The following is a 21,679-nucleotide window of genomic DNA, read 5'->3' as shown; positions in this document are numbered from 1 at the left end:
TTCATTTTCTGTAGCCGTTTAATCCTATTTGGGGTCACGGGGGCGGTGAACCTATCTTTAGCAGCCAATAGGCAAGAGGAGAGGTGCACAGTAAACAGGTCGCCAGTCCATTGCAGGCTATTAACTACCTGCTTACGTAATCATTGGATGAGGTGATATTTGAACATGCACAAAGTGTGGTGGGAGTAGCTCTACTTGGGTTTTGTTAGTTATGTAAATGTCTCAGCAGATTGTCAAATGGTAAAATCATAATCTATCTAAATTAGACCTCCAGGATGTTAAACCTGCATTTACTTAATGTCGTGTTTGGTCTCTGTGAGCTTTAGCATCTCGACCACTAAACTCTACACCAGGTGTGGGCATTGTGTGCAGGGAGAGTTCATAGACCAGTCATGAATGCCTGGTTTCTGAAATTTAAAAGCCAACCCAGGCTGATCTGTCCTTTACAGATGCAATGCCGTATTGCACTGGTATTGTGACAGAGTTTTCATGAATTGATCTGAAGAGGGCTTGTGACGGTTTCATGAAGCACTTCCTGTTCATATTTCAGCAACCCAGGTTCTGGTCAAGACAAAATAAAGACATTTAGTAGTTTCTTGGTTAAGAGTTCAGTCTGAATACCTCATGCTTCCCTCTACGCTCTCTTGTTCTATGTGCAATAATTAATTTGATGTAATTGTGTATATTCCCTTCATTTTCACCAGTCCTTTTCTAATTTGTCTACTTTTTAAAAATCTGTGCGGGTTAGTACGTCACGGTTCTCCTGAAATGCATTTCAGAGTCTGAGAGTCTCTCTCTGTCCTGGTTTGGATCAGCCCCACAGGCTCTCTTTTGGGGCTCAGGAAAATGCCTTGATTGGCTCACGTGAAATTTGCCTGCACCGTGACATCACAGCCGCCGCAGCCTGCTGTTTGGCTGCCGCTCAGAGTGGGGGATGGATGGTCGGGCGGTTGCACGCTGGGTGAGGCGGCGGGAGGGCTCATGGGAAACCGAGAGACTGAACGACGCTGCTCAGTGCCTACAGGCCCTCTCTCTCTTTTTCTTTCACTCTCTCTCTCTGTTGCTCTCATTTTGAGTTCCTCTCCAGGCTGTTCTCTACTAGGCTACAACTCCTCTCATGGTGGAAACTCTCAAACAGCCTGCTCTTTGACGGTTAACTATTTCCTCCCTGTCGTTGTGTATTCTTGGTAACTTACTCTTCCTTAACCAGGAAAAGCAAAGACAGTCAAAGTCTCCTTTTCTTTAGATGTAGGTGGAGACATGCTGTCATCGCTTTAAGATGCATGGAAGCGAATCCCACCCTTCATCACATTAAAACTTTAAAATGTGGTCTTGCTTCATGTTTGAAACGTTCACAGCACTTTCTGGCTCCCAATTAATGAACAGCAGAACTGGTCCCTGCAGTTTGTCACAACACCCATTCAGAATGCCGCTTTGATTTAGAGCTTTAATAGAGGTGCAAAATCATTGCTGGGTCCTATAAAAAATAATCTTATTCAAATGATTTCATTTGTAGAAGCAGATTCATCATTATAATTTTCTATGGCTGGTTTTTGATTAGATTTTGTTACAGTATCAGAAAATCTGAATGTTGTAATGACGACTGATTTAGAAACATGTCTTACATTATCCTTGATTTGTTCCTCAGTAGTAATATTTACTGTTAACATGGGGCTGGGCGATGTCGCTATAAAAACACATAAGACTTTTATATCAGTAATTATTGATTAGCTTTTTGTTTTAAATGTCCAAAATACTGCTAAACTGGGTGACTTTTATCTACAACTTGCTCTTGTACTTACTTTCTACTTTCACGCTTTTTACAATTTTTTTTAAAAAGCAGCAAAACACAAAACTGCTCCCACTTACTCAGGCGTACTGTGTGTAATCTGTACTGTGCACTCTCTGCGCACACTGTTGGCGGACAAATAAAATTTCACAGTCGAGTGTACCGATTACCAAAATTTTTCTTGACAAATTCTGTTATTTCCCACAATCTGAATGGATATCAGACAAGCAAGTTTGATGAGCCAGTTGGGCACCAAGCCTTGTTTCTCCTCCACAAGGGCACCCATCGCACAGCTGCCGGTCCTGCACAGAAAGTGGCAGTCGCACTGTGCATTGCAGTGACGGGTCGCGTTGACTCAACATACATTATCAGCTTGGTGCCGCATACAAAACTTTGTGATCCTTGTTTCTTACCTAGCAGTTTACTGTACAAGTCGGCGCGCATGCGTGCACGGTTGTAAAATTGTGCAAATGTCCGCATTGTGTACGAGCGGACCTCCGAGGAGTGAGGCATGCCTGAATATGTTGGGGTTCTTACTCAACAGGTAGTTGGGGTGCTTACTCAACAAAGAGTGAGTGAGTTAGTTGATGCCACCAACCTTGTTTAGCATACATCTGTGTCTATTGGTGTAGATATCTACTGTTATGTGGCTCAGCCCTAAATCAGCATCAAATTCATAACTCCATGGGACTTCATAACTCCATGAAGGACTGCCAATCACAGCATCAGAAGAGTGTGTCTGTGAATGCAGGACATGGGGAGAGTGCTGTATCACCCCTGCTGCTGAGGAAACACTCCTGTAGGATTTCCTTCTGGTGAAGCTAGTTTTTAAGAGATCAAAAACCACAGATGGCGCTGAAGTTGGGATGGTAATTGCAGACTCCAATGTGGAGTCAGATATGGGTTCGGCCTTGACGTCGGCAATGGGACAGGCCAAGTCATCGGTGTTGCACTCTAACCTTTCGGTCGGATTTAGGAAGCTTTGGATTAGCTTTTTTTGTGTTGGTAGAATATGAACTTTCACTAACATGTTAAATTGGAGGAATGTACTTTCCTGTAGATATACCTTATTGTTGGGATCTACCTTATTGCCGCTTGCCCATCAACAGATGAAATTATTATTTTTACAGCTCAGTTATATTAAGTGTAAATTAACTGTAAAACAATTTTACATCTAGATTCCAAGGTATCAATTTACATTCTTATTCCAAGCGTTTTGATTTTTTTTTCAGTCTACTGTCTTATCTGGGTGTCTGAAACTGAGTTACCCGAATATCTTATGATCATCTTTTAAGTCTCCAGCGCTCGATTTCATGTCGGCCTATTTGGTATTCAGCAATGTGACGAAGATGTCATAGTGATAGTGGAGTCTGATAACAAGCTGTTACAGTGTGAGGGCTGACGGGCCTGGTGTGGATCCCCCAACGTCTTACAGTGTTGCTCAGCAGTGAAAAAAAGTGCCTGAGAGGAAACTGCACTCTACATTTCTTCTTAATTACTGCTGCTGCATTGGTAAGCTCACAGAGGGAAATTGGTCATTTCCTAGAGCATTGTACAGTTAGATTTCTGTTGCCACCGTTTAATTAATTTTGGTAACATAGATATTTTTTGTCTTAGTTTCTTTTGGAAAACTTATGACAGGTTTGGATTTTATATATATATATATATTTAGCTTTTTTTTTAGTTTATCATTAAATATTCAGCAATTAGCGTCATTAAAATTTTAGATTTATGTATTTTGGACCAACCAAAATGTAATTTTTTTTATTTTTTTATTTTTTAAATTTTTTTTTACCTAAATCCTAAACCAAGGAGTCCAAAATAATTTTTATTAATCAAGAAACCTAAATAATTCTGTAATATTCTTAAAAATTTCTTATAACATTAAAATATGACTTGCATTTCTATCACTTTAGACCACTCCCACACTTAAATACTATATGACCCACCCTCTTCCTGGTTACACATTTGCATATTTGTCACAAAGTGCCAAGAGTTGCATGCACATAAAATGAAAACTGCACTCTAGTGGCAGGCATGAAGGTACTACTACATTATTGGTACGCTATATGCAATGAGTGACCGTGGTTGTTCATATATTAGGTGAAAGTAGATGGAGACGTTATAGTTGCTGCTCCAGGTCTGTTAATATCTTACTCTAATTGCTGACTTCAAGTCAGAAATATTAAATATTTAAAATTGGATTTCCAACCCGCTAATCTTCTCAAAATTATATTTTGGCTACTAATCTTTTTTTTTTTTTTTGTGCTACTTTAAATTTAAATCTTTTATCTTGTTGCTTTTTTTTATTTGTGACTGCTGGACTTAATTAAAAGAAAAAAAAAAGTATTCTCATCACCTAGTGATTTATTGTTGGTTTTTACAATGCTTGTAGAAATGTAAAGATTGCTGTGGGCGATGCGAAGTTGATTAAATCTGCCGTATAAATAAAGTTGACTTACAGTGCTTACAACAGGGTGCCAAGTCACATAAAAGTCTCATGCTGCCACCAGCTAGATCTGGTTACAGCTCGACACGACGGTTCTCGTTAATCAACAGGATTTGAACCAAAATCAAAACTACTCAATTTAATGTACCAAAATGAAGTTGGAACATTGAAGTTTAAAATTGTTGTTTAAATCTCTAATCATGTAGCCATTAAAATTGTTTATGTTGTGTAGAAAAAAGTAGTAATTTCAGTTGTGTGAAGTTTGGTTTACCCTCAAGCTATCGTTACATTAATGAAATTATTGTCCAAAAAAAAAAAAAAAATGCCACAAAAATATACCCCACAAGTGGGGACTTTTCTATTTCGTCTTGGCTTTTAGGGACATTAAGCATAGTTTTGGCTGTCATTCACATCCCGAGTGCATGGTGGGTCGGTGCCTCAACCAGTCTGCGTTGGTGCATTTTCAGAGTGGGAAACAAAAAGCAAGAATTGTTGTGAGTTTTCTGGTGGAAAGTCATAGGATCCCTGCCCCTGATGGTCAAGAGCAAAGCACTAGGGGGTGTTGAGGGATGGCATGCGATACATACGGGGCAGAGCTCCGGCACCAGGCAACTTACCAAGTGCTGTGCATAATCTGAAAACACTCAGCCAAGACACATGCAGGGCTAAGACCAGGCACCCTACCAAGACCGGGGCCTGTGGGGACATCCTGGTGAGAGCTAAGCCTCCAATGGGCCTGGAGCTGCGCCAGGAGCCACACACACGAACGCGCACACACGTTAAAGCTTATACAGGCTCTCATCACACCCACACAAGCCCAGACCCACTGCGCATGCAAACAACACTAAACAGAAGGAGAATGAATGGAGCAAAAGACAAAGAGAGCATGAGGGTTGAGGAAATTCAAGGTTTGCAGGCTGAATTGAAGGTTTGCAGCGCCAAATTTGTTTTGTTTAGACGCGCATTAGCGCATCAGCGTCTCATTCAGTCGGCCTCCCCGACTACAATGGGGACTTTCTGTGTATGAAATTAGCCTAATCAAGTTTAACTCACATTTTGTAGACGTGTCTGATGCACACTTGTTAATTAAGCAGTCGCGGTGTCCGAATGGAGACGCCCCATGTTGCTGAGTGACTCTAAAATGCCGATTGTCATGTTTCTTTCTCTTCTTTCTCCTCTTTCTCTTCCTCTTGTTCCGCAGATTATGTTTATTTTGAGAACTCATCCAGCAACCCACTTCTGATCAGGAGGATAGAGGAGCTGAACAAGGTGAGTGGGTGTTGGAGGTTGAATTTCCACCCTTGAATGTGGCACTAATCCCACCACTGTGTATCGGTTGTTGAGGCTTCTTCCTCACCAAATCTTCTAACATTGTATCTGTCCTTCAGCTCCTTAAGTAAAACCTGTAGAAAAATGTTTTTTTTTTTTGTAAACCAGTTCATCTTAAAGTATAGGAATAGTACATTCCCACTAAACTAAACTTACAGACAGGAAAATGCAGCAGCCAATACAGTCGCTCTTTCGCTTTGAGCGTTACTGGAAATAAATAGATGATTTGAGAAACTCAGATTATTCTAATTACATGTAAAGCAACATAATTGGCCATGATGTTTTGGACATTCCCAGTCCTGACAGAGCTGCACAGACCAACACGTTCTCCACGAGTAAAGGGAAAGTTGTTCTCTCTCCCAGAGCTGCAAACGCAGCATGACATCATTCTGTTCTGGCTGCCCTGGTTTGGGAGTTCCTCCACTTTGCTCTTGACACACATTCTGGCCACAACTTATTATTTTTTTGTAACTCGAGGCGCCAGCAGCTGGTTGCTAATATATCCTTACTAGCTAGGTTTCTAGGTAGCTTTTTTTTTTGTGTGTCCGTTTTGAGTAAGTGCACCAGCTGCTTGGGCCACTTTTGTTTTTACCACTGTCTCACGTCTGTTGCCAGCCGAGATGATCCAGCAGGATTCCCCAGTCATCCCCTATATTTATAGTTTGCTTTTTTTCCCAATATTAAATTTTATTCAGTCTGGTATTAAAACGTCTTAGATTGGACTTGCTGAAACCTTCAGATACCCTTTTTATTATTGTGATGGATTTAGAGGTCTTAATGCTTTATTTAATTCTTACAAGATTTTTAAAATCATTTTCAGTTATTAGGAAAAGTGCTAAATTTAGATTTCAGAGGTAAAATCCATTCCTTGTTGCAAAGTTATTACAAAAATACATTAAAGATTGTTAGCCTAAAGATATGAACAAATGATTGTTTTAAGGCACTTAAAACAGCTTTACGGTTTTGTGGCTTGTCTCCTATTAAGTAATACAGGGCACTATCAATATTAAACAGCAGCTATCAATAATCACTAGCCAGAGCTAACATTTATTCATTTTTAATAGTTCCAAAAATTGCAACCTGGGATTTAAAATCCTACCTTTAGTCACTGTGTGTTTTAAATTCTTCCATCTATTTTGCATTGAAAGCAGTCGAACTGTTTTATTATAATAAAGGCACTTTTAAAAGGGGACAGATGAGCTGTCACTCATCAAGTCAAGCCTGCTTTTTGTCCTCCTCCTTCTTTTGTCAGAGACCCGGTGCCAATCTCCTGGTCTTTGCCTCTGCTCCAAAATGTGGAGGTTGTTTTAATGTGATTGACACAGATCACAGCATCGGCCTTCTTCTTTTCTGACTGTCGCTGTCGGTCTCCTCATGCTACGGATTCAGATCGAGTTTTAAGAAGTGTAGATGTGCACATGGAAAACAGCTCCACAAAAACACTGAACTAAACCGGAGGAATCCATTCTCTCCTTGCATAAACGTTAAGATGGCCTGAGTAAGTTTTGGGATAAAATCGTTAAAAATAGCAACAGAAACTTTCAGAGTATTGTTGAAAATGAACCCGTTTTGATGACGAAGCACGTGTGAAAGAATTGAAATAGTCATCACAGAAAAGGTTTAGTTTCCAGTGCTTTAAAATCACGTCTTATTAACATTCACAGATCTTGAAATCACTTCATCACATTATAATTATGGCTTACATCCTGCCTAAACCTTTCAATGTTGTCAATTTTCTGCTTTTTGCTTTTTTTAAATAACAGATAATTTGCATCTACCTTGAATACTCATCTTTATTTAGACAGATTTCTTTATAAAATGTCTTTCATCTAAATGTAATGAATGAGGACTTTCTGCTTGGATGACACGCATTTAATGTCTGTTTTTGCTTTTGTAAATTCTGGTTGCCAGCTGATTTCTTAGTACATCTCTACTTTCTAATGTCTGTGATGCAGACTGAGGTTTAGTCTTTTGCAATTTTTTTTTTACTGCTGCACATGAACCAGTTATCAAGTTTCATCATCTTTTACTATATTGAGTTTCACTCGGAGGATCCTGTAAGTTAGATTGAAATTATTTTACTAACAAAGAAACAGTGCAGTCCTCCTTGCTGGCAGAATAAAAGCTTATGATGATTTGTTTTTTTCTACTTTTTAAATTTTTTTTATTCAGTTCTCAATTCAACATAATTCAGCCTCAACTCCTCTAAGCGTGAAACCATTTTTTAGTCGTTTTGTTTTTGACAAATTATTCAATGTCTCATTAAGTTTGTAGGGGAAATAGCTAAATTAACAACAAGTCTTGCACTGATTTCAAAATATATATTTATATATATATATATATATATTTTTTATTTTTTTTTTATTTAGTCTGTGTAGTGCATTCTTACGTGTGTTGGTTTTCTTTGTGCGGCACCACTTGTTGCCTTGGTAACGTCGATTGTCTCTGCTTTGCAGACAGCCAATGGGAATGTGGAGGCCAAAGTGGTGTGTTTTTACCGGCGCAGGGACATCTCCAGCACACTCATCGCTCTGGCAGACAAACATGCAAGTAAGTGACTGACCAAAACCCAACCAGTAAGCATCGAGCATCAAAGACTTCCAGCCCCGGAATAAAAATGGCTTCCTCTGCTGAAAACCTTTTCTGTTATTTTCCTCACTGCGGAGGTGAAAAGCCCTAACATTAAATGGTGCAAGCTTGAAATCAAAAGAGCTTTTACTGCACTGATCCAGACTGCGGACTTGTTTGAGGAGAAAATTGTTTCTTCTTTTGTTTTGCAGTGTGACGACTCCTCGGTGTGTGTGTGTGTGTGTGGAAGTGTTCAATGTGCTGCTCTTCACTTGCAGAGTGCTGTTCTCCAAAGCAAGTCTAGTTGTACTCAGAGTATCGCTACCCCAGGTTGCCTCTCTGTGTTATCTGTGATTGGATATTTCTCCGAGAGACGGGTTGGCGAACAAATGAGCTAAAAGGGAATGCTGCTCAGTTGTGTGGCAAATCCAACTGGAGCACGTGCAAAAGAAAGATTTGTGGCTGCAGGTGGCAGAAGGCTGTTGCTAAAAAGCAGCAGCCATTCCAGACTGTTGCGTCATCGCCAAAGAGGTCAGCTGAACTGAAAGGAATTGAAAGGATAAATAAGCAGAGAAAAAAAAAAGAACATAGTTTCAACCAAGTTTAGGGCCAGGTGGCTTCATATCCTTAAAAAGTATTTTTAAAAAGGCTTTAAATTCATGTCTTAAATTAAGGCATTAAATGACTGAAATTCCTGAAAGAAAATATAAGTTGGCCTTAAATACGTTCATCACAAGTCTTAAACTTTGTTGTGGCAGGACCATTTAATCTCATATGTTCTATGTAGGGACTTCTCTATTAGGCAAAAGTTTGAGCTGTACAGAGACATCTTCACTTACTGCGTTGTGCAACTCAAGGCAGTTTAGTCTACCAATAACAAGCTGCTAATGCTTGCTAGCTAGCTAGAGAGCCATGTACCATGAGAGGAGCACAAAGCTGCTGCCAGGAGACACAAAAGGACCCCAGAAATGTTACAGTTTTAGTCGCCTGCATTCTTTTTTCTGCATCTCTGTTGTGATATAGGTTTTAAATTTGATCCATAATGGTCTTAATGATCTTAAAAAGCCATAGGCCTGAGTGTTGCGTAGAACACTATTTTAACTCTACATACTGTCGTAATCTCTTGATGTGTGTTGAATATTTTGATTGGTTAGGTACTAAAATTTATCTACTTAACAATCAGTATATTACTAAATTAGCTGACATTTATTGAAATAATCGATTCATCACAATTGATCTGTATTGTTTCAGGCGTAAAGCTTGTCAAATCAAGTTTTGAACATTAAAAACGGCTCTAATGAATTGTTTCTAATTTGATTTAACACACACACAGTCCCTATTATAGAAAAAGATATATAATAAAAGTAAATGTAATTCTAACTACCAGCTACTTTCCTCTTTAATCAAAAGCATTAGTCAATTGTCCTTACATTACTGCTTTGTTCTTTTGTTAAATACATGTTGTTACAACTTAATATGTCATGCATTTGTTGCAATCTTAGCCAGTAATTTGCGTGTTAAGGACCAGATGCTTTGAAAATAATAATAATTTTTTAAAAAGCCTTAGTCAGATGTGAAACCTTCTAGATTAGCATTAATCTAGAAGAGAAAAAAAAAAAAATCCCAAAAAATGTGATAATACAATTTCATTTAATTCAGTCTACCATTTTCAGTAAGTAGTGCCGTCATCCACACGCTCTGGAGGATTGCAAGTCAACTTGTAGACTCCGGCTGGGTGTGGCAGGCTGTGTTGGCTCGAAGGGCGTGAAAGCGCTTGTGTGAGCCTCTATAAAGAGACCGACCGGCCTTTTTGGAAGCGTGTTTATATAAATACAAGTCTTAACCACAGCGTCCACAGAGGAGACATGGGGGCACATGTATTGCAGAATCAGATTTTTTTTTTTTTGTGGGAATACCCAGTGTCGGCTTGTGATGCAATCCACTCAGTGGTACTTTTATTGAGTTTTTTGTATGTAATTAATGTCTGGAACAAGTGCAGATTAGAAATATGAATTTACTTATAAGAAGCACAATGAAGTAGTCTGCAGGATCTTGGTGGATTGGACCAGATTTGGATTGTTGATGGGTTGCCTTGACAATTTCAACATTGCTAATTAAAAAAAAAAAAAACAAACGGCGAGAATTGGACTCTACCACATGGGTGTGGTTAACATCCCATCTGCATTTCTGTAGCTGCGATCTCATCCTCTGAGTGCATGTCTGCGGATACATGCATGTGCATGCATAATAGACTGGAGCTGCTGCCTTTAGGTGCCACTGGAGGGCTTGAATCTACTTTAATGTAACATTTCTCATGGCTCTGCGGAGAACAGCTCTTCGTGGCTTGTGTATATATAAATCTGGGTGTCTGCTATGAGTCATTGATCAAATATTTTGCTTGCAGAGGTTCGCAGTGCTCCTTCTGTGCGAGGCCTTTAACTCGAGCTGTATTCCCTCCCTACGAGTAAAGCAGGGCTCCAAAGTGGACGGTCTCTCTGGATAACTTGGCATTTTGGCTCCAAAGCTCCTCCTTTTAAACACATGAATTTGCCATGACTCAACCTTTAGTTTCTTTCTTTTTTTTTCTTTTTTTTAAAGGTGGTGCCTTCTTCCTATATAAACTGTGGTCTCAATGCTATTTGTAAGGCGATTCACAAAAGTAATGGCAGTTAGAGAAGCTAGCGAGGTTTATCCAGCCCAGCTTTGCTTTTGTTTTCATTTAAAATGTGCATCATTACTGAAGACTGAAGATGTTTTTCGGCTGCCTCACTTGTAGCTCTGGTAATTAGGTGTTTTCTGCTCCCACCACTGAACATAATGGAAGACGACTGTTTCTAATTCTGTTTTTTTTGGCTCTAAAGCTCCTCCTTTCAAACGCATGAATTTGCCATGACTCAACCTTAGTTTTTTGGAGGTGTTTTCAAAAAATTTTTTTTAAACCAAACTCTTAATAGGTGCAATGGTAAAGCTAATGCAAACAGTATAAAGACTCATCCTGTTTTCCAGCTGTGCTGGTTTTGTTCTTGTTTGGAATCTGCTGTGGATTGGGGGAAAAAAATCACAATGCACTAGAGTGACGAAAAGGTTGAGTATTGAAAAGGTTTTCTGGAAGTCATCTTTTACGTAGCAAACCGAGAACTGTGCAGATATCTGGTAAGTCTTTCACTTCTTTTTGACCTATGGTGGCATTTTGATTGTATTTTACAAGCTTGTATTTTTTTTTTTTTGTCTTGAATTTGAACTTTTGACTTGGTGACATGTTTAGTCTGAGACGGAGTATGCTTGTATTTCTCAATTTCCTGAGCCACCCCATAGCTTGAAGCGGCACATTTGTATACAGTCAACAATTGGCTACTATTAGAGATGCACTAATCAGGATTTTGTGGCTGATTTTTCAGCTCTGTTTTTGTAAAGTTTCAAACTGCCAATCCTGATGTTAGCCGATCCTGTTTAATAACTATCCATGTCATGCTGTGTGCATGTGAGAGAGCTACCACTGTAGGGTTTTACCTTTTCAAACCAAATGCATCATTATATGCAGGGTGCATTCTTAAGAAGTCTTAAATTCATGCATCTAAAATGAAGACTTAAATCCAAGTAACTTGGCTTTAAATATGTTAAACACAAATCATAAATTTTGATCTGACATGACTATTTATTCATATTTCTCGCAGAACTTTTATGTCAGGCAAATGTGGCTAGATGGTTGAGGCTACCGGTAAGTCACTGCTGACATACCCTGGCTAGCTAGCTAGCTAGGTTTTTTGAAATTATTTTATTTTGCATCTGACATGAATAAGAGCAAATTTATTGCCAGTTGAGACCATTTAAAAAAAAACCATTAAAGTCATAATTGTCTTAAAAAGTCTTGAATTTGAAATGGTCAGAAACTCTGATATGAAGCAGTAATTTCAAACAGGTTCATTAACAGTTAGGGCAACTAGCATGGTCAGCTTTGCTAACTGTAGACATCAATCTCTGTGTGTATTCTGTATTAAATAATGTACATCCCTACGTTTTCCAAAAGACTAACATTTCCAGTTCATCGTGTTCAATGACAGAGAATGAAAGCTTCAAAGAAGACAATAGAGCTATTTTAATGGATCTAGTTTCTCCTTCATGTTATCTACTGAAGTCAGCTCTGGGTCTCTTCTCCAATGAAGGGCAGACGGCACATTTTTCTGCCTGTAAAACTTTGGTATGAAACATTAAAAGTTGTAAAAGCATCAAAAGACAAATGATCAAAAAGGATGGCTCTCTTAAAATTATAGTTCTCCTCCTGAGCAGCCTAAATGAATTGTGCCTCTATAGCAGGGGTGTCAAACTCCAGTCCTCAAGGGCCGGTGTCCTGCAACGTTTAGATGTGCCTCTGCTGCACCACACCTGTATAGAATAATTAGGTAATTAGCAAGGCTCTGGAGAATTGATCTACACAAGGAGGAGGTAATTAAGCCATTTCATTCGGGTGTTTTGTACCTGTGGCACATCTAAAAACTGCAGGACAGCGGCCCTCGAGGCCTGGAGTTTGACACCCCTGCTCTATAGGGAATGATTTTTAGCTTAGAACTTGTTATGCTTCCTTTGGATGTGTTTAAACATGTCAACAATATGGAAGATTGGCTAACTATCTTAATGACTTCCACTCTGAAGAGTGTTTTCAGTTAGCATGACCTGAAAACTTGGATAGGTAAATAAAAATATCAAATTTTAAAAATTTCAGACTGTTTACTCATGCCTAAAATCAACAGATTACTATTGCTAAACTTTTCTTTCTCTGTTGTTTTATTATTATTATTAGTATTTAGTACCAATAATAATGAAGAATTGCAAGTCTTCACTGCACATCAGCTGTTGACACATCAACACTCCGCATATTGAGTATAGGAAGTTTATTAAGGTAATAAAGGTCCCTTGTGCTCTCCTCGCATCAACATCTCACCCTCAGGCCCGCTCTCTTCTCTTCCTCACCTTCCTCTTCCATCTCTCAGGCCAGTAAGGCGACCCATTCATCAATAATTGATAATTGGTTGGGACAGGTGAGACGGAGAGGCAATTTGTAGAGAGTGTGGTGTGGGTACATTGCAAAGTTAGGTTGCCACTCAAGGACTCGCACTGAGGCGCCAGCTGGAAGGTCCAAACAACCAATGGACTGCTTGATAATCTTTGCTTGTGTGTAGGTGTGTGTGTGTGAAGTCAGTCAGTGATGCATACATGAGAAAAGCATGGAAGATCTTACTTGGTGAAGAAGACTCTGGCAGCTCGTTTCACTATCAGAGTTTACAAAGGAAGTCACAGGAAGCCCGAAAGATGCAAGACTTGTTTAAATAGGAGTCGGTATTTTATATCTGTTCAACCAGGCTGCTAAAACCAAGAGAGTTAGACATCAACTGATAACAGGAAGCTGATTGTGTTACAGCAAAGTTGCTCCGTTTTATACTTCACAATTTTGTGCAACATGGATTTGGAAGTGCTGGCACTGTTTTTGGAAAACTCTCAGGTAGCACTAGGATCTGTAACTCTACAGGGAATACATGCTTAATACTTATTACATTCAGCTCACTATTATAGTTTTGAAAGTTACACCAGTGGTCTCTCTTTCTTTTATTTGAAGTAATTGTGAAATTTTGTTCTGCGGAGCTGTGTAACACAAACTGTTCTCTTATACACGGTGGTTTTAAAGGCTTCATAAGGGTCCTGTAAGAAGTAAATAAACAACTTACAAATTTAACACAATATTAAATCAAAATGCATATAATGATAACTTTTTCATAAGAGAATTGGACTGATTGTTTCCACTTTATAACTTGAGGTAGGTTGTTTCTTAGAAACCATAATTTTATTCTGTGAAGACACTTTCCAATTCGCTCTCAAAGATAATTTCCTAGAAGCAAAATTTGTGTTGGAGCTTTACAAGTGCAAAAAATTGGAAACTAGCTACAAAAAGTAATTGGTGCATGTTGTGGTATTTTTGGTTGATTTTTAAAAATGTCTCTACAACACATTTACATCGCTTTATCTTTCTGAGGGTTGCCGCTGGTTAAGTGGTTGCCTCATTCTGTGCGCCGCTAGATCCAAGGTTTGCGTTCGTGGGGAATGATTGTTGCATGTGGTGCGTCTTCTCTCGTTTTCGTTTGAAATGGGTCTGTTGTGTTCAGAAGAGAAGACGTCCCGCAGAGTAGAATCTTAACTTTACTTGTTTACAGGATTTTCCTCAGGTTGTTTGATTCAACTTGGCTGTCTGGGATTAATGCAGCTCGGTTTATATTCCCTTTGCTTTAGCTGTTTGGAGATAAATGGAGAATTAAAAGAGCAATTGTCTCTGTCTCAGTTTGAAATTTGTCCCTATATATCCGTATTATCTGCCTATCATTTATACCAGTATCCACTGGCTAGATTAGATGTCACTTTAATTGTTTTATTGTTCTTAAACAGCCCTCTGATTAATTTGGGTACATTTGATAATTCCTGCTAAAGATATGGGTAACCCCTTTGTTTCATTTGCGATAAATTGCAGTGTGTGTTAACTGATATAGTACTGTAGAAATGCTCAGTTTTAGAGCCAAACAGCAGAAAGGGAATTAATTTATTTTGGCCTTTTTTTAAATTTGTCTTTAAAAAAAAATGACGCCAGCCTGATGATGGATGGAAGGATGGAAACTATAGCTCTAATTGTTGTTCCAGTGCATTCTGGGAATTGTAGATCTTACTCTTTTCTGTTCTGAAGAGATCAGATTGTTTTCAGTACATTTGAAAGACGAGGCAAATTTGTAAGACAATCCAGACATGGCTTGTCTTACAAACCTTATGGTACCAACAGTGATGTCAGTAACGCGTTAATTTGTAACGCGTTACTGACGTCGGACCACTTTTTTCTGTAACGAGTAATCTAACGCGTTGCTACTTCAAATCCAGTAGTCAGACTACAGTTACTTATCAAAATCATTGTGCGTTACTATCTTCTTTTGTTATTTAATCGTATTTCCTCGACGCGTCTTGTCGAGTGACCGACGTCTCTATGCGACAGAAATGTAAACAATGGAGGGAGATGCGCATTTTGTTGGTGGAAAAACTGGAACTATTTTGAGTTTCTGTCGCCAAGTCCGATTATTATAAGCGGCTTTGGACTTCATTTTTTTAAAGTCGCTTGCAAATTTAATGAGCGGCGGGTTGCGCCTTTTTGGGCTCGTTTTTGAACGTGAAGTTGCTCATTTGGGCTTGGAAATAAGCAGAGACTCATAATAAATCCCAGAATTTGTCCGTCATTAAGGTAGTTTTAGTCAGTCTCTCCTTGTCCATCATTTCCTGGATGATCCGTCCTTCTGTTTTTTTGTTAATGCCAAGTTAATGTATTACCTCTGAATGACGTCGAGCTTCGCGTTGCGCTCCAGAAAACTGCAAACATCGAGACCAATATGAACAGCGCAATAAACGTGAAAACAGCCACGAATAAACGTGTCCGTAGTTTCCAATAATTATAATGCCAACTTAACGCAATTATAATTATTAATATTAAGATAAGTGTCACAAATCTGTGCAGCCATCTGAGCTGTGGAGCTGCAAGAGGAGCTCTGTGCTGTGACACCAAATGCAGGGCCGTAACGCAGAACCTGGAGGTGGGGGGATGGGGGCTTTAAAATCCTTCTTAGAGTTTTCCAGACAACAGTGGACCACACATATTACTCACGTTTTTTATTTTTTTGTACTGTTTTTTGTACAATCTCCTCTTCAGTTCAGCCTTATCAGTGGAGACACATTGTTGATGTTACCATTATAAAATAGCTGACAATTAAGTATTAGCAAAGATCAATGTTATTTTCACAGGAGGCGGAGCGTTGTTGTTAGCAGTTGCTGAAAGTAACTAAAAAGTTACTTTTAGTGTAACTTAGTTACTTTCCAAATCAAGTAGTCAGTAATATAACTAAGTTACTTTTTCAAGGAGTAATCAGTAGTCCGATTAAAGTTACTTTTTCAAAGTAACTATGCCATCACTGGGTACCAAGCTGTATTGGTAATTGGTCTTAAAGGGGAAATATTTTTCCCATAACACATTGACACCAATATGTTAGAAAGTTACGCAGATACTTTCTGCGTAACTTACTACACAACTCGGTCAGAAGTTGTGTAGTAAATATAACAAATCATGAGATTTGGGTCATCTCATGATTTTGATGACCATAGATCTAACAAAACCTGTCCAGGTTTAGTTTTTACATGGAGGGAGAAGGGTAATATAGAAATTTAAGCCTGGAAAGCTGGAATATTGAAATCGTAAATTTGTTGGAGCTTTAACTGTAATTGGGCTTGGAAGTTTCCTGTGTGCTTCATGATTCAGCACCACAAGGAAGCAGCAGAAGAAGAAGAAGAAGCAGGGCCCATGCAGAATGTATCCATCTGAACTGCTCTTCCTGGGCATTGATGGTGTGTCTGCTGGGCGCTGAGTGCTGGGCAGAGAGAGTGAGGGAGTGAAGAAGTACTTATTGATTTTGGCCACACATCTCTTCTCCTGAAAATCCCTTGATTGCTTTTGTTCTGCTTCCAGCCTCCCTCTCTTCGTCTCTCTCTCTTAGCCTCGCTTCCTCTAATGAAACTCCAAATGAATTGGAGCACGTACTGACTGCTCCGGCGCTCTTCGTTTCACTTCTCTTCTTTCTTAGGCCTTCCCTCTCTCCCATATAATGGCAGTCTCTCGTTGTCTTTATTTCCCACTGTTTTTATGCCTCTTCTGTCTTTGATGCTTTTGTTATTCTTACCACTCCTTACCATGATTTTTTTCGGACCTATTATTCAGTTAATTTCTTTCCTGGTGCCGCCTATCTCCAGGGGTCATTGGGCGAGAGGTTGCCAGTCCAACACAGAAACACACAAACTAATACCTAAGGGTGTGAGGCTCCAATTAATTCAATAGGAAGCCAGAGTACCTGGAGTGAACCCGCATATGCACTGGGAAAATATGCAAACTCCATGCACAAAGCCCCCACACCAGGATTCAAACCCTGGAAATGTTCAAACTTGCTGCTAATGCCAATAAGACAAAGTACATTCATCCTTGTAAATGTTTATAAATAAAGTGTTTTTGCGAAACAGGAAGACGAGGCTGTATCAATCTGGGCACTCTGACTGTTAAGTGTTCGTCAGAGAGACAGTCCGGGGGAAGAAACTGTCCCTAAGGCGGCTGGTTTTTGCAAGTGACGCTGAAGATTTAAGTCCAGATGGTTTGTGTCCAGGATGTGTGGGATCTGCAGAGATGTTAGCTTATCCTTCTTCTGACACGTCTTGTTTTGTGACGAACACAGGACAGACCGAATAATTGTTGTGTAGAAAATGACCAGAAGGCTGGAAAGATTTTACTACTTGGTTTTCTACAGGAAGTCCAGCCAGGAAGAGGGGTGGGGAATTTTGGGGTTTGTGTGTGAGAGATGAGGCTGTGGTTTCTCAACATTAAACACAAAATTCTACTTTTAATGACTACTGCAGTTTCAAGCTTGGTTGGTTTGGGGTCCAAAATTGCAAAATTTGCTACATTTTCAGCTGGTGCAGGTTGCTTTCACATTGTGCCGTGTCAAACGAATACAACGCTTTGAAAAACCTGTTTCCCCGTTCGCCTGCGGTGGCGCTGTAACAAGAACCACTGGAGAAAACGGCACGAAAACCTGAAAAGAAGACATGAGCGCAACATCCTCCTTCGTAGAATATGAACAAAAGTGGAGTAGCGTCAGATTTTAGCGGTTGCAGGATTTCTCTTTTGTCTTCAGTAAAAAAAACAAACAACAGTGAGCCATTTTTATCCATTAGACTAGAGCATTTGTTTAGGTTGTATTTACCCAGAATGCACAGCTGTGGCTCCTTTTGTGCTGTTGGAGCAGTCCGCTTCCATCCACAACATGCATTCGAACCGCGCTGAAGTTCACCTTAGCCGAACTGAAACTTAGGTTTGTAGGCGGAGCAGAGTTTGCTTGTTCAGTCCACATCAGCGTTCGATTCACACTTCCCCAAACGAACCGAACATTCAAACTCTTAATCTGAACTGAACAGGGCTGGTGTGAATGCATCTTTTTATTTTTTTATTTTTATTTTTTAACCCCTTCATGACAATCATCCCAACTTCATAACAGAGCAACTTTTTGCCGTTTGAACCTTCTGTCAACGTGAGTCATAGCTGCACAGGAAGTTTTTATAATTTCATCTGCTCACATCAAAGATTGTTTTTGCTATTTTTTTTTTTTTAAACCCCAGTGCAATGCTTCTGAGCTTATTACTTTTGTGATAACATGTAAGACATCAAACAGCAGCTGGATACTTCAGTCAATATACAGGAGGCAGAATTACACGTGAACATGTTTCTTTTTGCTTTTTCTTGTATGCCAAGTCAGTCAGATTCCCATAAAACATGTCTGAGGTGTGAGAACACAGCTCATGTCTCTGGGGGGTTCATTGTTCTGGCTCATCAAGTGCGCGTCCCCCTGTTTAAGGTCCTCTCGCCGTGCACCTGAGACAGTGTACCGACAGCTGCCGGAAGATTTTCCATTCCTGCTGTTTTTCCCAAAGGAGCCCATTGTTCCGCCTCAACTGATGTGCGTTTATTTGACCTTTGTTCCCTGTTGTTTTTTTTGTTGTTGTTTTTTTTGTACTCTAGGGGAGTTGGAGGAGGAAATGGAGAATTCAGAGATGGCCGATCTCCCCGAGAAGCAGAAGCACCAGCTCAGACACAGAGAGCTTTTCCTGTCGCGCCAGCTGGAGTCCCTACCAGCAACACACATCAGGTCATCCACCGGCAGGCCTCACTAGCTCTATGGCGCCTTTGCATTTGTTTTGTTTCAACTTTTTTTGTTCCTTTATTCGAGACAAAATATAAACTTAGAATATATACAATTAAAAATAGGTCACATTGGCATAAAGTAATAAAGCTGAGATTTAAAGGCTTGAAATTTTCTGAATGTTTGAGAAAATTGTTAAAAGAAAACTAAAATGTTTTTATTTTATTTTATTTTTTTTTATTTTAAGCATTTCCTGGAAGGGGACGTGTTTGTCCTTTATGACTCAAGAGGATTGTACATTTATCTTCTAATGGACTGCTATAGAAATACCAAAACAAAAAAAAATGTTCATAAAGACACCTGAGGGTTAAGGGATGCCGTGCTTTTTTAAAAATCTGGCACTAAATGAAACTCTGATATCATGGGCAAACCGAGCATTAAATGCCGACAGAAGCCAGTTTCTAGACTCAACCCTACCGTTACTCATCAGTAAGCTCCATTTATTGCCACGTTATAACTTGACATTTCTGCATCAAAGCTTAAAGAAGAGTCCTGAAAGGTTAGATCCAAGCCTGATTAAGACTTCCTGATTAACACGGGTGTGCAGATTTTTTCACAGTTTGAGTCTGTGACCTTCCCAAACTACATATAGGGGTGTTAATAATTTCCTATGAAATCATCTAAACTTAGAAAGCAGCAATTAGCGAAACCAAACGGTCACTATCGCTGACTGACCTCTGCACCATGAGTCATTTGATTTGGAACAAAGTTATAAATGTGCACTTTTACTTTTTTAGCCTCACTTTAAACAAGTTTGAATTGTCCTGGTTTTTGTTTAGATGTAACAGAATAAAAATGGCTGAAGGGAGATAGACAAACACAATTTGAAACGTTGCATTTTTCTCCTTTCCTCTTCACAATTATGCATTACTTTGTGTTGGTCTGTTACTAGAAATGAGATGCGTTGAACTTTGGGGTTTTAACATGATTAAATGCTACGTTTTAGGGATATGAACGCTTTTGCAAGAAACTGAAAATGGGTCTTCTGGCCTTTCCTCCAATTTCTCTTTCGTCTCATGCATCTCGTTACTTTGATTTTCCTCCCCGTCCTCGCCCGACTCCAGAGGGAAGTGCTGCGTGACGCTGCTGAATGAAACCGAAGCCCTGAAGTCCTACCTGGACAGAGAGGTATGTATGTGTGCATTCATGCACAGAAAGCATGCACGCATTCTTACAGGCTTCTCACCAGAGCTTTTTTTTTTTTGTTTGTTTTGTTTCTCTTTTCACTCTTTGATTGTGGCTGGTTTCAATTTTTAATCGCCTGCAGCCATACGGAAGTAGCTTTCCATTTCAACTTTTTTCTTTCTTTTTTTTTGTTTATTTCAAGAAGAAAACTTTGTACAGTTTTAGGATCTTTTCATCACCTCAACTCCAACTGCCGCGTTAACATTTCATAATTTTCAAACAGCTTTCCAACACTAAAGCAACAAATGCTTTAGTCCTGCTCTCCTTCTGATTTAGCTTTTTTTTCCCCCAACAATAAACCCAATCAATGACATTCAATTCAGATAAATGCAAAATTTTTTTTTTTTTCATTCTCCTGCGGCTGCTGCGTTGGCAGTGAGAATTTCTCACAGAAGGTTCTCATTGACAATCTTGGTGGCCACTGGAAATGTTTCCTGTTGCTTTAAACAACTAACATTCCAAAAAACGTTTCTGCCGCACAGAGCATGAATATGTTGCTATAACTAGCTCGTGTTTGTTGTGTCCATCGATATTGTGAGTGAAAATCCTTGCGCAGGTGAGGAAAAAAATTATAAAAGGACTGAAATTTCTGTGAGATCTATACACACAGCCTCGCAATTCTGAGGAACGGGCTTTTGTGCGCCTGGCCGTGGAGCTACGGTATGCATCCAGCCCCAGGTGCAGATGCCCAGCGGCATCATGGGATTTAAATATGTGATTAGGTGTGTTAGATTTGCGGGCTTGTATGAGGTTGTGTGGGTCTGAGTCGTACGAGTTTAAAGATTTCTTTTTCCAGATGAATTATTCAGCATGTTGACCCAGAATGTTCTGTTCACACACAGTAATGAGGAGACGAGAGACTAGCAGCGAGGAAGCCGGGCGCGCGCTCGCACACACACACACACACACACACACACACACACACAGTCAGATAACAGCACACTCTCAGGCCCGGTTGCCCGTCTTCTGTTCTGAACTTTCCTCCCGCCTGTAATTCCCAGGATGCCTTCTTCTACTCGCTGGTGTACGACCCTCAGCAGAAGACCCTGCTGGCGGATAAAGGGGAGATCCGCATCGGGAACAAATTCCAGGCTGACATCACCGACCTCCTGAATGAAGGTAGTTTAATCTGGCCTGTTTAAATAAACATTGGATTCTAAGAGAAGAAGGTTTTTCTTTTCTTCAGGGAATATTTTCTTCTTCTTCTTTTTTTTTTTTTTTAAAACCACTGAATATTGATGCGGTGCGTCTGAACGGCACGGTAGTCCAATAAATAACTGCTTTCATATCAGAACCTGGACCTGAACACTGACGTCCCAGCGCTTTCCAACAGTTTTTCAGCTAGCAAAAGTTTTTTTTCGCCTCTTGAACTTTTTCACACTTCGTCACGACAGAATGCCTTCAATCTCTGTTATGAGACAGCCCATCACAAAGTCGGCTGGTCGTTGAATAAATGTAAAGGTAGACTAAATATAAATGCATGCCACACTTTTCAGATTTTAATGTGTAAAAGGAAAAAAAACGAAAAAACATAAAAAAAAAAAC

The 21,679-nt window shown here is 39.6% G+C and overlaps 1 protein-coding gene across 2 annotated transcripts in view; it reads left to right on the top strand.

The window, feature by feature from the left end:
• Positions 1-21,679, top strand: part of mta1 (metastasis associated 1) — a 42,999-nt gene that overhangs the window by 8,176 nt on the left and 13,144 nt on the right. For both annotated transcript variants that reach the window (XM_044142168.1, XM_044142167.1), the window contains exons 2-6: positions 5,440-5,507; positions 8,024-8,117; positions 18,769-18,895; positions 20,014-20,077; positions 21,136-21,253. In XM_044142168.1, coding sequence (XP_043998103.1) covers positions 5,440-5,507; positions 8,024-8,117; positions 18,769-18,895; positions 20,014-20,077; positions 21,136-21,253 — 471 coding nt within the window. The remainder of the gene's footprint in view (positions 1-5,439; positions 5,508-8,023; positions 8,118-18,768; positions 18,896-20,013; positions 20,078-21,135; positions 21,254-21,679) is intronic.

This window comes from Gambusia affinis, linkage group LG16 (assembly GCF_019740435.1).
Source record: "Gambusia affinis linkage group LG16, SWU_Gaff_1.0, whole genome shotgun sequence".
NCBI classification, from domain to species: Eukaryota; Metazoa; Chordata; class Actinopteri; order Cyprinodontiformes; family Poeciliidae; genus Gambusia; species Gambusia affinis.
Note: the sequence above shows the minus strand (reverse complement) of the source record. Positions and strands in the feature narration are given on the sequence as shown.